The sequence below is a fragment of the Colobus angolensis genome, unplaced genomic scaffold (genome assembly GCF_000951035.1).
Source record: "Colobus angolensis palliatus isolate OR3802 unplaced genomic scaffold, Cang.pa_1.0 Scaffold44, whole genome shotgun sequence".
Classification (NCBI taxonomy): Eukaryota; Metazoa; Chordata; class Mammalia; order Primates; family Cercopithecidae; genus Colobus; species Colobus angolensis.
Window position 1 is genome coordinate 5,760,794 of NW_012117821.1, and position 14,040 is coordinate 5,774,833.

General features: G+C 42.4%; 1 protein-coding gene across 1 annotated transcript in view; it reads left to right on the forward strand.

The window, feature by feature from the left end:
* The first annotated feature begins 2,829 nt into the window (after nucleotides 1-2,829).
* COL17A1 (collagen, type XVII, alpha 1) overlaps nucleotides 2,830-14,040 on the forward strand; it is a 54,441-nt gene continuing 43,230 nt past the window's right edge. The window contains exons 1-5 of the mRNA XM_011957421.1: nucleotides 2,830-3,062; nucleotides 8,274-8,336; nucleotides 10,376-10,420; nucleotides 11,417-11,521; nucleotides 12,522-12,650. Of these exons, the coding sequence (XP_011812811.1) occupies nucleotides 8,285-8,336; nucleotides 10,376-10,420; nucleotides 11,417-11,521; nucleotides 12,522-12,650 (331 nt within the window). The 5' untranslated portion in view covers nucleotides 2,830-3,062; nucleotides 8,274-8,284. The remainder of the gene's footprint in view (nucleotides 3,063-8,273; nucleotides 8,337-10,375; nucleotides 10,421-11,416; nucleotides 11,522-12,521; nucleotides 12,651-14,040) is intronic.

Consider the following 14,040-nt stretch of genomic DNA (forward strand, 5'->3'; position numbering starts at 1 on the left):
TCAAAGTTATGGGCAGACTTAAATTTTAATAATACACAAGGCAGGAAATGAACGTTCAAGAGTCAAGTGTAATCTATTAGACTCTGCCACTTACGAGATGGAAGACCTTTAGCCTGTTACTCAGCCTCTCAGACTTCACTTTTCTCAGCTATAAAATGAAGATAATAATGGTACATATCTCTCGGAGTCATTGTGGGGATTGTGTTAGAGAATGGATGTAAAATATCTGGCTCACAGTAGTTCTAGAAAGCATTAGTTGCAGTTGCTCTTCTTTCCTGGGATCAATAATCCAAACACCCACACAGTGCCTGTAGCGAGTTGCTCCTTAATGTCAACTTAAGAACATTTGTCACATAACCCAAAACACGTCCCTCCACAGCCCGTGAGGCCCTGTGTGATCTAGCCCTGCCTCCCTTGCCAGCCTCTCACTCGCTGCCTGCCTCCCTTCACTTGATGCTTTTGAGCAAATTGGCCTCATCACTGTTCCCCCATGTCACCATGCAGCTTCCACCTGAGAGCCTTCTCAGAGACTCTTGCCCCATCTAGATATTAGAGCACTCTCCAACCTGCCCTTCACCTGTGTTGATCTCTTTTCAACCTTCACCTATCACTTATGTAGCACGACTTTCTCTAACACTCCTCTCCAAGATTATGTCTCTTCTTATGCTCTCATAGTAGCCAGTACTCTTTCTTTCTGATCTTGCTCTGTCACCCAGGCTAGAGTGCATTGGTGCCATCATAGCTCACTGTAACCTTGAACAGCTAGGCTCTTGTGATCCTCCTGCCTCAACCACCTGAGTAACTGGGACTGCAGGTATATGCCATCATACCCAGCTATTTTTTTTTTTCAGTAGAGACAGGGTCTTGCTATGCTGCCCAGGCTGGTCTTGAACTCCTGGCCTCAAGTCAGTACACTTTCTTTATAATAGTTATCACATTCTTGCAGTTGCTCTTATAATATATATATATGCAATCTGCAATTATATATTGTACATAACTGTTATAGACTGAATTGCGTCCCTCCAAAATTCATATGTGAAGCCCTAATCACTAGTGTCTCAGTGAGTTTATTTGAAGATAGGGTTTTTAAAGAAGTAGTTAAATTTAAGTAAAAAGGACCCCATCAGGGTGGACTCTAATTCAATCTGACTGTGTCCTTATAAGAAGAGGAGATTAGGACACACAGAGAGAGACACCAGGGATGTGCATGCACAGAGAAAGGCCATGTGAGGACACTGCAAGAAGGCAGCCATCTGCAAGCCAAGGAGAGGGGGTCTCAGGAGAAATCAAACCTCCTGACACATTGATCTTCAACTTTCAGCCTACAGAACTGTGAAAAAATAAATTTGTGTTGCTTAAGCCACCCAGTTCGTGGTATTTTATTACGGGAACCCCCACCGACTAATACATTATGTAAGGCCTGTCTTCTTCCATTAGACTGTGAACTCCATAAGCATAGGGAATATGTCCATATTTCACCACCAAACTCTTAGCACATAGTTTAATGCCTGGCTCCAAGTAGGAGCCAACATATTTTTGTTTAATTCTTGAATTCATGAATAAAGGAATAAATGATGCAGGGGCATGTCTATTTTATGCTGAAAGCTTTGTGTGTTCTGGGTTCTTCAGTGTTCTTCTCCTATAAGACTGATGGAAGACATGTTGAGTATTTATTTGGGGAAAGCAGTGTCAAATTCTGCATCATTGAAAGGGTTCTGAAATGCATACTTCAGTGTGGAATATGGGCAGCTTAGGAGCAAGAGCCCCACAGGTGTTGCCGTGGTCTCCTACCCTTCCATGGGATGCAGTGCCCACAATAGCAAGGTGCAGTCGCACATCAGTGCTATGCTGTAGTGGCCCCACTGCTCCCTTCCAGTATCTTAGGATAATGCCTCAGAACTGGGGATCCCAGTGTGATGCTGGGTGCCAGGAATGTGCCATGGCCTCAGAGGACTGCCTGAGTGAGTTCCAGGGTCAGACTTCCCATTTTACCAACACCAAGGGTCTCAAGCTAGTCTTTGGGCCCCCTGGAAAGCCACATGCTATCCAGGTATTCATAAGAATTATCCTGATTGATGCAAGTTGACCATCTAGGGAAATCTAAAGGTCCCCAGGATGTACTTGGAGTTGCAGGACATCTGGAAGCCCACACATGTCTTTAGGTGTATGGAGACTATGTGGTCACCTGATTTGAAGGACAGGAAGGTGCTTATCCCTCCCCAACAGCACCTCTCTCCATTATTAGGTGGCGAAATGCCTAAAATTCCATCACTAACATGTCACTCTTTTAGGTCAGCATCACTATATCTGGTTGCCTCTTTTGTAAAATGAACCCCTACCCCACCAATTGCTCAGTACGTTCAGTCATTAGCATATTATGAATTAGTTCACCAACTATTTTCTCCAGATGAGCTTGACCTGCCTTGAGTCACAAGAGTGGAAAGAGGACAAAGACATCTATAGGGGAAACAGATCTTGAATATAAATCCTGCCAACTTCAGTTTCTCTAGGGCTCAGGCACTATGACCACAGGCCATCCATGTGCCTAGACCACTGCTGAATCATGCAGTGGGATTTCAGTACCCATGGCACTGAGGAAGGGTACTGTCACAAAGTTGTGGCAGTTCTCCAGTCATAGAAGGTAGGCAATAAAAAAGCATTTCCTTTATGCTGGTCTTTTGTTTCCTTTTCCCCATGGGCCTATAAACAGTTAATCTGGAATTCTGGAAGGAGAAGCTTTCTGCTCTAGTAAAGTTTGATTCCTGCAGGCAGATTTTTTTTTTAAATCCAGCAAGTGTCAGATAATTGGAAGGGTGGAGTAACGCTGTAAACCACGACACACCTTTGTCAGGACTTGTTTGGAAGCAAAGAGTTGAAAGAAACAAGGTGGAGAGAAAGAGAAGTGAACATTTTTGAAAGATCACTCAGCTTTAACACACCTTGGCTGGGTCTGGATAAAAAAAAGTGAGCACTGCAAATTTCTAGAAGAAAACATCAGGGGAAGAAAGAGAGAGAGGGATTTATTCAAAGTTGTTTCCAATTCCTTCAAAACCTCAAACCAGGTAAGTAAACAGGAAGACTGACCTTTCTGCCTTTCTCTGAGACTTTGATGTAAGGTTTGCTGTTTAGAAATTAAGTGTTTATTGGAGAAAAGAAGATGAAGTTCTGCAGTTTCTAGCATTCTGGTTAAAGTGATTAATTGGTTATAAAAGATGACTTTGTTGTATGCATTCTGCTTAGGGTAGGTCTTTCAAAGGAAATAAGTGGGGAAAAGGAGAAGGCTGGTTAAAATATAGCAGGGTCTAGAGGCAAGATCTTTCTGTATTGTTTTCAGCATTGTAAAATGACTTGTGTTGTTTTATTTAGAATATGCTACGGCCTTATAATTCCTTCTCTTCCAATCTCAGTTTCCCCTCTCACTATCTTGCTCTCCTCTTCCCTCTGTCTCTCTCTCTCCACTGGACAAAGAGAACAACTCAGAGGTGAAGTTAAAGTATAGGTAAGGGGCCTTCTAGAAACAACCCTGTGCTGACTGGGCCTCTCTGATTAAGCCATAACATGGTAAACATTGCTGTTTACCACACTGTAAAATTACCTCTAATCTAAAGAAAAGTGTGATCTTTGAAATGATCTAATTAATTCAGGAATTTTCCAGGATCAAACTTAGAAGAAGAAAAAAAAAGGAAGAAAATTGTTTCCCGTATATATACTCTTACGAGTCAACTTGGGTTTCCCCCTGCCAAAAAAAATTCACTTTGAGATGAGAATTACCAGTTTAGATACCTAAGTGGGTGACGTTAACTGGTAACTGACAAATTATCACTTTACTTTTTGAAGTGGAGGTAAAACCTCTGGCACATTCCTTTTCTTGAGAAGCAATTAATCAGTAGTCTAATAGTGGACTCGTAAAACGTAGTGAGATTTTTAAAAGGTATTTATTTGAAAAGCAGAATAGTTTCTTCTTACCTCCATATGTTCTCTCTTAGAGCTAAGGCACAGACCTGTCAGAGCTAACCTAAGACAGATGTCTATCCCCACACAGACGTACTCTAGAGAATCAGAGGGGTCCTGCTTTACTCTTAGGCCCTGCAAAACATCCACATGAGTCTGATCAGAGTTTACACAGGAAAAATTAAAATGAACAGCTCTGCTTCAAGCTTGCATAGAAACTTACCAGCCTGGGTAATATGGCAAAACCCCAACTCTACAAAAAATACAAAATTAGCCAAGCATGGTGGTGCACACTCATAGTCCCAGCTACTCAGAAGGCTGAGGCGGGAGGATCACCTAAGCCCAGGAGATTGAGGCTGCAGTGAGCCGTGATGGCACCACTGCACTCTGGCCTGGGCAACAGAGCCAGATTCTGTCTTAAAAAAGAATAGGAACTTTGGGAGGCCGAGGTGGGTGGATCACCTGAGGTCAGGAGTTCGAGACCAGCCTGGCCAATATGGTGAAACCCCATCTCTACTGAAAATGCAAAAATTAGCTGGGCGTGGCAGTGCGTGCCTGTAACCCCAGCTACTTGGGAGGCTGAGGCAGGAGAATTGCTTGAACCCAGGAGGCGGAGGCTGCAGTGGGCCAAGGTTGCGCCACTGCACTCCCGCATGGGAGACAGAGCAAGACTCCGTCTCAAAAAAAAGAATAAGAAAAAACTCCTTAGATTGGTGAAACTGACCAGAACTAAGAACTAACCACCTTCTCAGATTATGAAAAACAAAAAGAAGTCTGTGTTACGTTGTTTCATTTGCCATTATTAACAGTGGCAGGACACAACTGTAAACAAACCAGCACAATCACAAAGCTGGTGCCCTATCCCACCTGCCCCCAGTCATGACAATCCAGGATGCCAAATGTTGCAAGCGGCAAACCCATCTCCGGGGTGTTATAGAGACAAAGCCAAGCCTCCAAGACAGTCAACTCCAGGGCATTGGCTTTCCTGGAGTCAAACTGCTGGGCCCTTCTGTGTTATCAGGTCAATAGCCAGTGGATGGTTTTCTAATGCTTTGGCAATTTTGTTGTTGTTTTGTTTTAAAATTTAAAATGTATAAAGATTGGAGTAATAGAAGCTATAAAAATACTTGCAATTCATTAACAGAGTATAGAAATATTCCTAAAACAAAAGATAGAGAGAAAAATACTTAGCTTCTTCATTATCTTTGTTGTATTAAGAACAAAGTGTTTCATGTGTCATTAGAATAAGATAACGTGATGGTTTAAACCCAAATATGATGGTAAACAGTTAACGTGATGGTTCACTGTCACTAACAGTGGTTTGTCCTTGTGTGTGTGTGTGTATGTTAGACAGCAGGATCGTCTGAATAGTTTTAGGTAGATGTGACATCATTTAAATAAAGTAGAAAGGAAAAAGCTCATAAAAGTAGAAAAATGATTTAAAATTGTGTCTTCTTGCCTAGAAAAGTGACATGGGATCATTTTTACACCTTCACAAAAACATTAACTATAAAATAACCACAAAGCAACCCTTTAGAACTATGGATGGAAATTAGTATAATTTTGGAATTGAGAGCTTGAATGATCTGCTCATCCTTAGTTCTAGTGAAGTGACCCAACTATCTGAGAAGTTAAAAATTATGTTATTTGACAGTGCTTCCATTAAGTAGGGCTTTGGGAAGATGAACACAGTGGTGAATCCTGCTAGGATAGGCAGGCTCAGGCACATACCTGGGCAGGAAACGTTCCTTTTCCTAATGTTACACTTTTAAAAAACTATCAGCACTTAAAATGTGTAAAAAAGAAGTCCTGGGAATATACTGTAGGTCCCATGGGAAGATCCTAGTCCAGGCTTGTGCCCCACGCCATCATTCTCCACTTAATATAACTCACTTATAGAAAGTTTCCTCTTATATTTGGTTTAAAAGAATCAGTCTCCCAACACCTACCTGACACCTCACATTGGCAGTGGGACACACAGACATTGGGGTGGCTTCAGATTGAGAGATAGGCATCTACCTGTACCTGCCTAGAGCCGGTTACATTCACAAAGTACCTTCCAATGAGGAGCCCCCAGGCCCTGAAGGAGGGCATCTGATTTCTAAGTAGGTCATCACTTCATGCCATCTGGAAGGTGGGGAACCCTTGGCTTTTTACTGCAGAAATTCTTTGTCGTCGGGATCCAGGGAAAAGATGGAGGGCCTAGAAATGCCTGCTATTTTTCTGGATAAAGAAAAAACAAGCAAAACTTTCCAGGTTTGCTGCCTGGAGACTGTACTCTTAGCAAACAGAGTCATGATCCATCTTCCTAAATGACTGCAAGTGGAACCCATCCAGCCAATCCCAAACGTATAGCTGTCAGCAGCAACTTTCACTGAAAGATCAAAATAAGCAATAACTTGTAGGAAGTAAAAGTTTCTGTGGATTGTTATAAACAGTTCATTTCATGGTAATATTTCATATCAATTCAGGTACCATCCTAGAAAGCTAGTCACCTCCCCGCTGACTGCCAGGTGCATTTAAAGGTTTAATCTCCCCAAATGCCTCCTGATCCACAGCTTATTGTCTATTTTTTTAAAAGAAAGTCAGAGAAGGGATTCAGAGGTATCAAATTAATGCTTAAACAAAGGATTGCAAAGAAGGTGTCCAGTTGCACGTAGGTTTGCATGACATAAGTCGTATAGGTTATAGCTGGAATGCAGACAGATTCACTGGCCAGGTTTGTCCTTTAATGAGGCTAGACTCCTTTGTTAAACTGTGTATGGAGCCCCTCCTCTGAGCTCCAGGAAACATACCTATAAAGACATTCTGTGGCTTCTCAGATCCAGCTAGGATTTTTTCCGTGATGCCTCATTCCTTGCCTTGAGCTGTGTTTGAGAAACACCAATGAGCAAGAAGTTGGCACATTTACCAGGCCCTGAAGCTAAGTGTATGAATCTTGGTTATTCCACCAGATCGTTGATCAGCTGGTCTCATTTGGTCTTGGTTTTCATCAGGGAAGTCACCCAGAGCCACAGTATGACTTTCATGGTCCCTAGACACTTTTGCCTTTGTAGGCCCCTTCCTCCATCAAAAAACTTTTTAAAATTCTATTTTACAACTGCATTGGTATAAAGAAGGACATAATCCAGATTAGATTCTGTTCATTTTTCCTTCTGATGTTAAAAGTAAACATTTTGTGGGCCCCAAAATGTGCTGTGGGCCTAGACACTGTGCCCACTTTGCCTACTGGGTAAGTCGAGCCTGAAGGCACTAGGCAGAGACTGGAAGGAGAGCTCTTCAATCAAGGGGCACCTGGCAGAAGAAGTGTGCCTCAGCATTCTAGAACCCAGTTCGAACTACAGCCAAAAGATAAACTTTTGGAGGAAGAGTAAGTTAGAGGAAGGGAGAGAATCACAGGGAAAGTCAGATTTCAGGTCCTTTCAGAACCTGGGGCCAGGCAGCACAGCAAGAAGAGAAGAGCCCAGTTGGGACGAAACCTTTGCTGTGCATTCCTGTGTGTTTAACACTTGAGCCTTCATTCCCACTGCCCTTTGGCAACAGCCCTGCCTCATACCATCCATGCTGAGGGACACGGTGGACAAGACTGCACTGCTTTTCTTTTTCAGAAGCAGAGTAAGAATGAAGGGAGAATATAAAAAATACAAATATGTATTTTCCTACATGCTTCTATAGATTTTACAGGCTTTGTTCAACTGTTTTTCATACTTATGTCTGCAGATAAGCATGCAAGAGCCGATTATAGTGAATGTTTCATACTTTGAAAAGAGTAAAGTTCCATACAAGTACGACAAATAAAATTATTTTTATCCTGATTTAAATCCATCAAGTGCCATTCTTACCTCCAGACTCTAAAATAATGAAGCATGAATGTCTCATATGCATAGAGTTCCATATAGAACATTGAACATTATGGGAGACATTAAAATGAATTAGTTGATAGCACTAAGTGCCTTGACAGATCCCCTTCAGCTATTTATTACCGTGGAAAAGAATGGAGATTTTATAGTCAAACAAAGGTCAGGACACCTAATCTGCTATGTAAGCCTCTTGATGCTCAGCAGGGGGCAGGCTGATCAACTAGACACTGAAAAATAAGATTCCAGCACAAAGAAATAGAATCCAAAGTGGAACTATTAAATTAATCTCTATTATACCTGTTACAAGAAATGGGAATGATCTTGTAAAAAATACTCACATGAAAGAATCATGCTTTAAATTCTTGAAATCATGTTTTTGGTTATCAGCTTCAACAGTGAGGACCTATACTTACGAAAAACAGTGATAAGTATGACTATCCTGGTTTCTGATTTTTCCTGCAGGTGGCTATGGTATGGATGTAACCAAGAAAAACAAACGAGATGGTACTGAAGTCACTGAAAGAAGTAAGAGCATCAGAATTGTTTAATTTATGTGTTTTATTATAAAAGTAACAAAAATTTGGAAACAGAATAACTAATTCATTCATAATTCTACCACAACCACTGTATCATGTTTAAATGTGTTCCTAAATGGACTTTAATCCTTCTCATAAGGTAGTTCTTTTTTATTTTTATGTCAAAAGATGTCCTGCTTTTTCTTGAATGATGAAGGTTGTCATTTCCATGTATAGTTTTTATAACCCTCATTTTTAATGATGAGATAGCATTATGCTAAATGAATTCACCATAGTTTATTTTATCATTTCCAAATTTAGGGGTACAGGGCCACAGAAATCTAAACGAATAACATCCTAGTTATTGCAGAGACAAAGTTGAAATAAAACTAATATCATAGCTGACCTCTACACTGAAAATTGAAAACAGGTACATTTATTTTGTGAAACTGCCCAAATAATAAATTCAGAGACATTTAAACTCTCCTCCTACCAACTTTAAGTCAGGAAACTCTTTCACTTATTCTGTGACTTTCATATATCTCCAATAAAAAAAAAAAAAAATTCTGGCTCCATAGACTTGAAACTTTTGAAACTTTTAGTTAGGAAATAATTTATTTTTATGTGTCAAAGAATACCAAAGGTCTGTACAACGAGAGGTTTAGTGAAAGCTCAAGGACTATTTTTCAAATCAAGCTGCCACTGTACTCTAGAAAAACATTTCCTTTTTTTTTTTGAGACGGAGTCTCGCTCTGTCACCCAGGCTGGAGTGCAATGGTGCAATCTTGGCTCACTGCAACCTCTACCTCCCAGGTTCAAGCCATTCTCCTGCCTCAGCCTCCCTAGCAGCTAGGATTACAGGTGCTCACCACCACACCCAGCTAATTTTTTGTATTTTTAGTAGAGACAGGGTTTCACTATGTTGGCCAGGCTGGTCTCAAATCCTGACCTTGTGATCCGCCCACCTCAGCCTCCCAAAGTGCTGGGATTATAGGCGTGAGCCACTGCACCCAGCCAACATTTCCTTTTATGCATTAAGTACTGTTTCTAGCATGTCCATAAGCGCATTTTCTTGCTAGGACAACCAAACTAATTAGCAAAATGCAGTATGAAGAAGGACAGTGTGAATAAGAGTTGTGTGGGATGGAGCAGGTGTCAGTGGCACAGGTGAAAGTAGCACAAAATGATCCTGCACCATCTTCCTTTACTCTTTTCTCCTTTCACCACCTTCCCCACACGTATGTGCCCATGCATGCCACACACACACACACATGCATGCATGCAAGCACACACACTGGAAACTTGCTTTTAAAGAACAAAAACCCCAGATAGGTAGGGGCTTCTGTATACCCACCAGAGACAGAGGTAGCAGTGAGGGCCACAGTCAGAGCATGAGTGATGGATTCACCATCTCTGAGAGCTACAGGAACTAAATTTCAGAAGCCAAGGGGCTGGTTCTTCAAGTCTGTCTGTGATGCGCCTGGATCACTGATTTTGCCAAACCCCAAATGTGTCTTACCAGGAGCCCCCTTCCTTCCCACAACTTCAGGGGTTGCCCTGAGGACTTTAGAACAAAACATAATATTCTTGAACACCTCTAAATTCATGAAGAAGTACACAGTGAAGTCAGCCAGGGTGTTGGTCTCAGCTGGACTGAGAGACAATGGGGAAGGAGCAATTCAGAGAAACAGAGTGACTTGAGACAAGAGGGCCTGGTCCTCCTTCAACATCAGACCAGGTCTGGACTAGATCTAATTGTCTAAGTAAGGAGAGACCTCAACACCAAAACTACTCATGTTTCAAACAGTGGCTAACTTCTTTTGGCTCCAAAGAGATATAAACTTATTTTCCAAGCATATTAAGCCCATTGTTACTGCTCATATCTTTTTGCACAGTGGGTCAGATCATACACCTTAAAGCGCAAGCATAGAAAAATCAACGTCGAACCTAATTTAATATGCTTAGCCTATGGCAGAGCTTAGACCTTGCCAAGATCCAGAGGTGTCAGTGCATTACATAAGAACTCACCTTTTGTTTGTCTTTTTCCAGTTGTCACTGAAACAGTAACCACAAGACTTACATCCTTGCCACCAAGTAAGTAACTACCTCAATAGCTTTCTTTTCAGCAGGTCACATTTGAAGGGCCCCACACTTGTAAGCTTCTCCATGGGAGCTCCAAAATTTTTGAAATCTTTTTTAACAGCTATATTGACATTAATTTCTATACAACAGAATTCACCAGTTTGAAGTGTATAATTCAGTGATTGCTAGTATATTTACCAAGTTATGCAGCCATGGTTACAGTCCCATTTTAAAAGATTTCCATGGCTCCGCAAAAAGAAGTGACCATTAGCAGTCATTCCTTATTCTCCCTCCTCTCTCCTCAGCCCCTGGAAACCACAAATCTACTGTCTCTGTAGATTTGCCTATTCCAGATGCTAAAATATTGGATATCTTATCTAACCTGAGCAGGGATTGGGAGCTACCAGTCAAGCTTCTTGTTGAGGCTCCTTTTTTTTTTTCCAGGAGCTCCTATCACTCCTGTAATATTGATCTGAGCCCAAAACCTACCCCCTGCCCCCGCCTCCAGGGAACCTTGTTCCCTGGGGATGAGGAGAGCCCACCCACCAGCAGGTGAAGTTGGAGCAGTGCTGGGCTGCCAGGTGGAACACCAGCAACACAGATTTGCCACACGCCCTTCCAGCACTTCTAGGCGCTGCCATGCCTGGGTACTGACCAGGCACTCAGAAAAAGCAAGCCCAACCAAGTCCTGGACTCAAGGAACTTTCATCGCTCAGCCTTTTCTAATATTTAAAATTTCCTAATACGCAACTTGCTATATTCCACCCAGGAGACTTTTCTTTTAAATCAGGTGGAATACTCACTCTAGATATTTGTATAAAACAAAACAAAACAAAAAGCAATGAAACTGGAGCATGGCAGCTTGCATCTTATAATGTAGGTGAGAAAGGGACCCCAAACTAAGAAGGTCCTGGTGAAAAACCAGGGAAGGCTTCCACATGGTGGGTGACAGGGGATCCTCTGGCCTGACTCCACCCTGAAACTGTCACCTGCTTTTGTTCCTGGCAGAAGGCGGGACCAGCAATGGCTATGCCAAAACAGGCTCTTTTGGTGGAGGGAGCCGGTTGGAGAAACAAAGCCTGACTCATGGCAGCAGCGGCTACATAAACTCAAGTGAGTGCCCACTGGTGCAACGCATCGGGGAAGAGTGGGTGACAAAGAGACAGACACCAAGAAAGTCCTACACAAGACACAGGGCAGACACGATTTTGAATCAGTGCACAAGAGGGACAATTACAATCACCTGTCATCCATTCCAAACGCCCCCAAGAGTTATCTAAATAACACACAGCCATTGGACGGCGGGGTTGGAGAATGGAAGTGTAAATTATAAATCATCAGCATTTGAAGCCTGCTTAAAATCAGATCCATTTTCATGAAGTCCACAATATAAATAACTATCATTAATTAAGAAGACTTCATGGGTAGGTAGCTATTTCCCCACTAAATCACTCTCTTTAAGCCATCTCTTTAGAGAACCATGTGCACGCCTGAGGGTTTAAAATTTGAATTAACAACAACAACAAAAGAAACTTAACGATTGGGTTACTGTGCTAAGGGAAGCTGGTGACATGCGATCCCATGCTGTGCAAAATTCCACTGGGCAAGCATCCAACACAAGCCCATTGTTCCCAGTGAAGCACTCTTTCAAACTAAAACAAAACAAAGCAAAGCAAGGCGAAACAAAACAAAAACAAGAAGCACCCAGATATCCCCTGAAGCCATTTAAAATACTTGAAAGTAAAACTAAAAAGGAAGCCCCAAGGCATAAGAACAGCCAGGTTGACCAAAAGAAGCACCTGCCCTTACCTGTTGAGGCACACTTCAACGCTGGATTATATTCTAGTCCTTCCAAGCAGTGTCTACAAGAAAAATGCTGCCAAATCCTTTCCATTTCCATGCATGGTAACCACGCACAGGAAGGACTTTCCCAGGCAATAATTCCACCTTCCCATTTATGAACAGCTGGGGGAATGCTGAGGTGGCTCCTTTCACCTGTGCCCTCCCGAAAGCCCTCCCTGAGTGTACTTGGTTAATATAGTTGGATCACAGTAACCATTTGGTTCACCTCTCTGCTGAAGCACTGAAAACTTATGCTTTTCCCCTCTTGCAGCTGGAAGCACACGAGGCCATGCCTCCACCTCTAGTTACAGGAGGGCTCACTCACCTGCCTCCACTCTGCCCAACTCCCCAGGCTCAACCTTTGAAAGGAAAACTCACGTTACCCGCCATGCATATGAAGGTATCAGTCCCACTAGCCATACAAGAGAACCATTCTCTTCCCCAAGCAACTTCACTCATTCTTTGAAGATTTACATCCTGGCCACCTGTGTCTGCCCCTCACCTTTCTCCCCACTCCTCCTTCATTTCTTTTATGGACTTTCATTACTTGAAGACTTCATTCATTCATTCACTACCTTATTTATTCATTCATTCACCCATTTAGTTACTTTTCCAACTAGTATTTTATCCAGCACCTACTATGTGTTTAACACTGTGTAGAAAGCCTTGATGAATGCATAAATGAATCAGACATGGATCTTGTCTTCAGGACCTACAGTCTAATAGACAAGTTAAGATGACAGATAAAATACAATTGTGTAAAGCAGATGGAGATTGTCATTTTAAGCTGAGGAAATCAGGGAAAATTCTATGGAGGAGGTGACATCTGAGCTGGGTCCTCATGATGAGTAACAGTTTATTACCCAAAGATGGAGAGATGGGGCTGTCCAAGCTGTGGGAGCAGCAGCATAAGCAAAGACAGCCAGGAGAGCCCAGGGCTTAAGTCGGAAATTCAGGGGTACTTATGTGCAAAAGGTTTGAGGGACTCAGATTCAGTGCTAGGATAAGATGTTTAGACTTTATTCCATATGCAATGGGAAGCCACACAGAGTTTTTAGCAAAACAATCATATTTGAGGTCCAGGATTGGAACTCTGGAAGCCATATGTTGGAAAAATTGGTGAGAAAGAGACTAAACACAGTGACAAGTTAAAAAGAACTCCTCAGTCATCCAGAGAAGGGACATTTTGGCTGGGACCAGGTTGGTAATGATGGAGGTGAGGAGCTAGAGGTGGAAGGTATCACTGAAGTGGAATTGACAGGTTTGGCAATAGATCAAATGTAAGAAGGCCTCACACACAGGTTGGGTTCTTGGTGGTGCCAACAACTGAAACAGGGAACTAGATGGATGACTCCACTTGATGAATCCAGCTATTTCATCCTGAAGTACAGCCACTTGCCCAGCTCTCTGGCGAGGGTAGCAAGCAGGCAGTGGGTGATGCAGGATTTGAGTTCAGGGAAGAAGTCAGGGCCCAGATACCCAGGTGGAAGCCATTCGCAAAGAGGTGTTAGAGGAAGTCAGAAGACTAAAGGAGTTTGCCAAGAAGGAGAATATAAAAGTTGAAGGAAGCAAAGAAAGATAAAGTGGAGGGAATAAGGAGAAAGAAGAGCCAGAGAACAGAGAGAGGAGGAAGAGTCTTTTAGGGACATGGGGAGACCAGGAACATGCAGCAATGCTGAGGTCAACACAAGAGAGTGCTCAGGGTCAAGAAGGAGTCGTAGAGGAAGACACCTGGGTTCCATTACTAAAGTTCCTGGAGTTCCTGGTGATCTGCAGTAGCAGTTTTATGT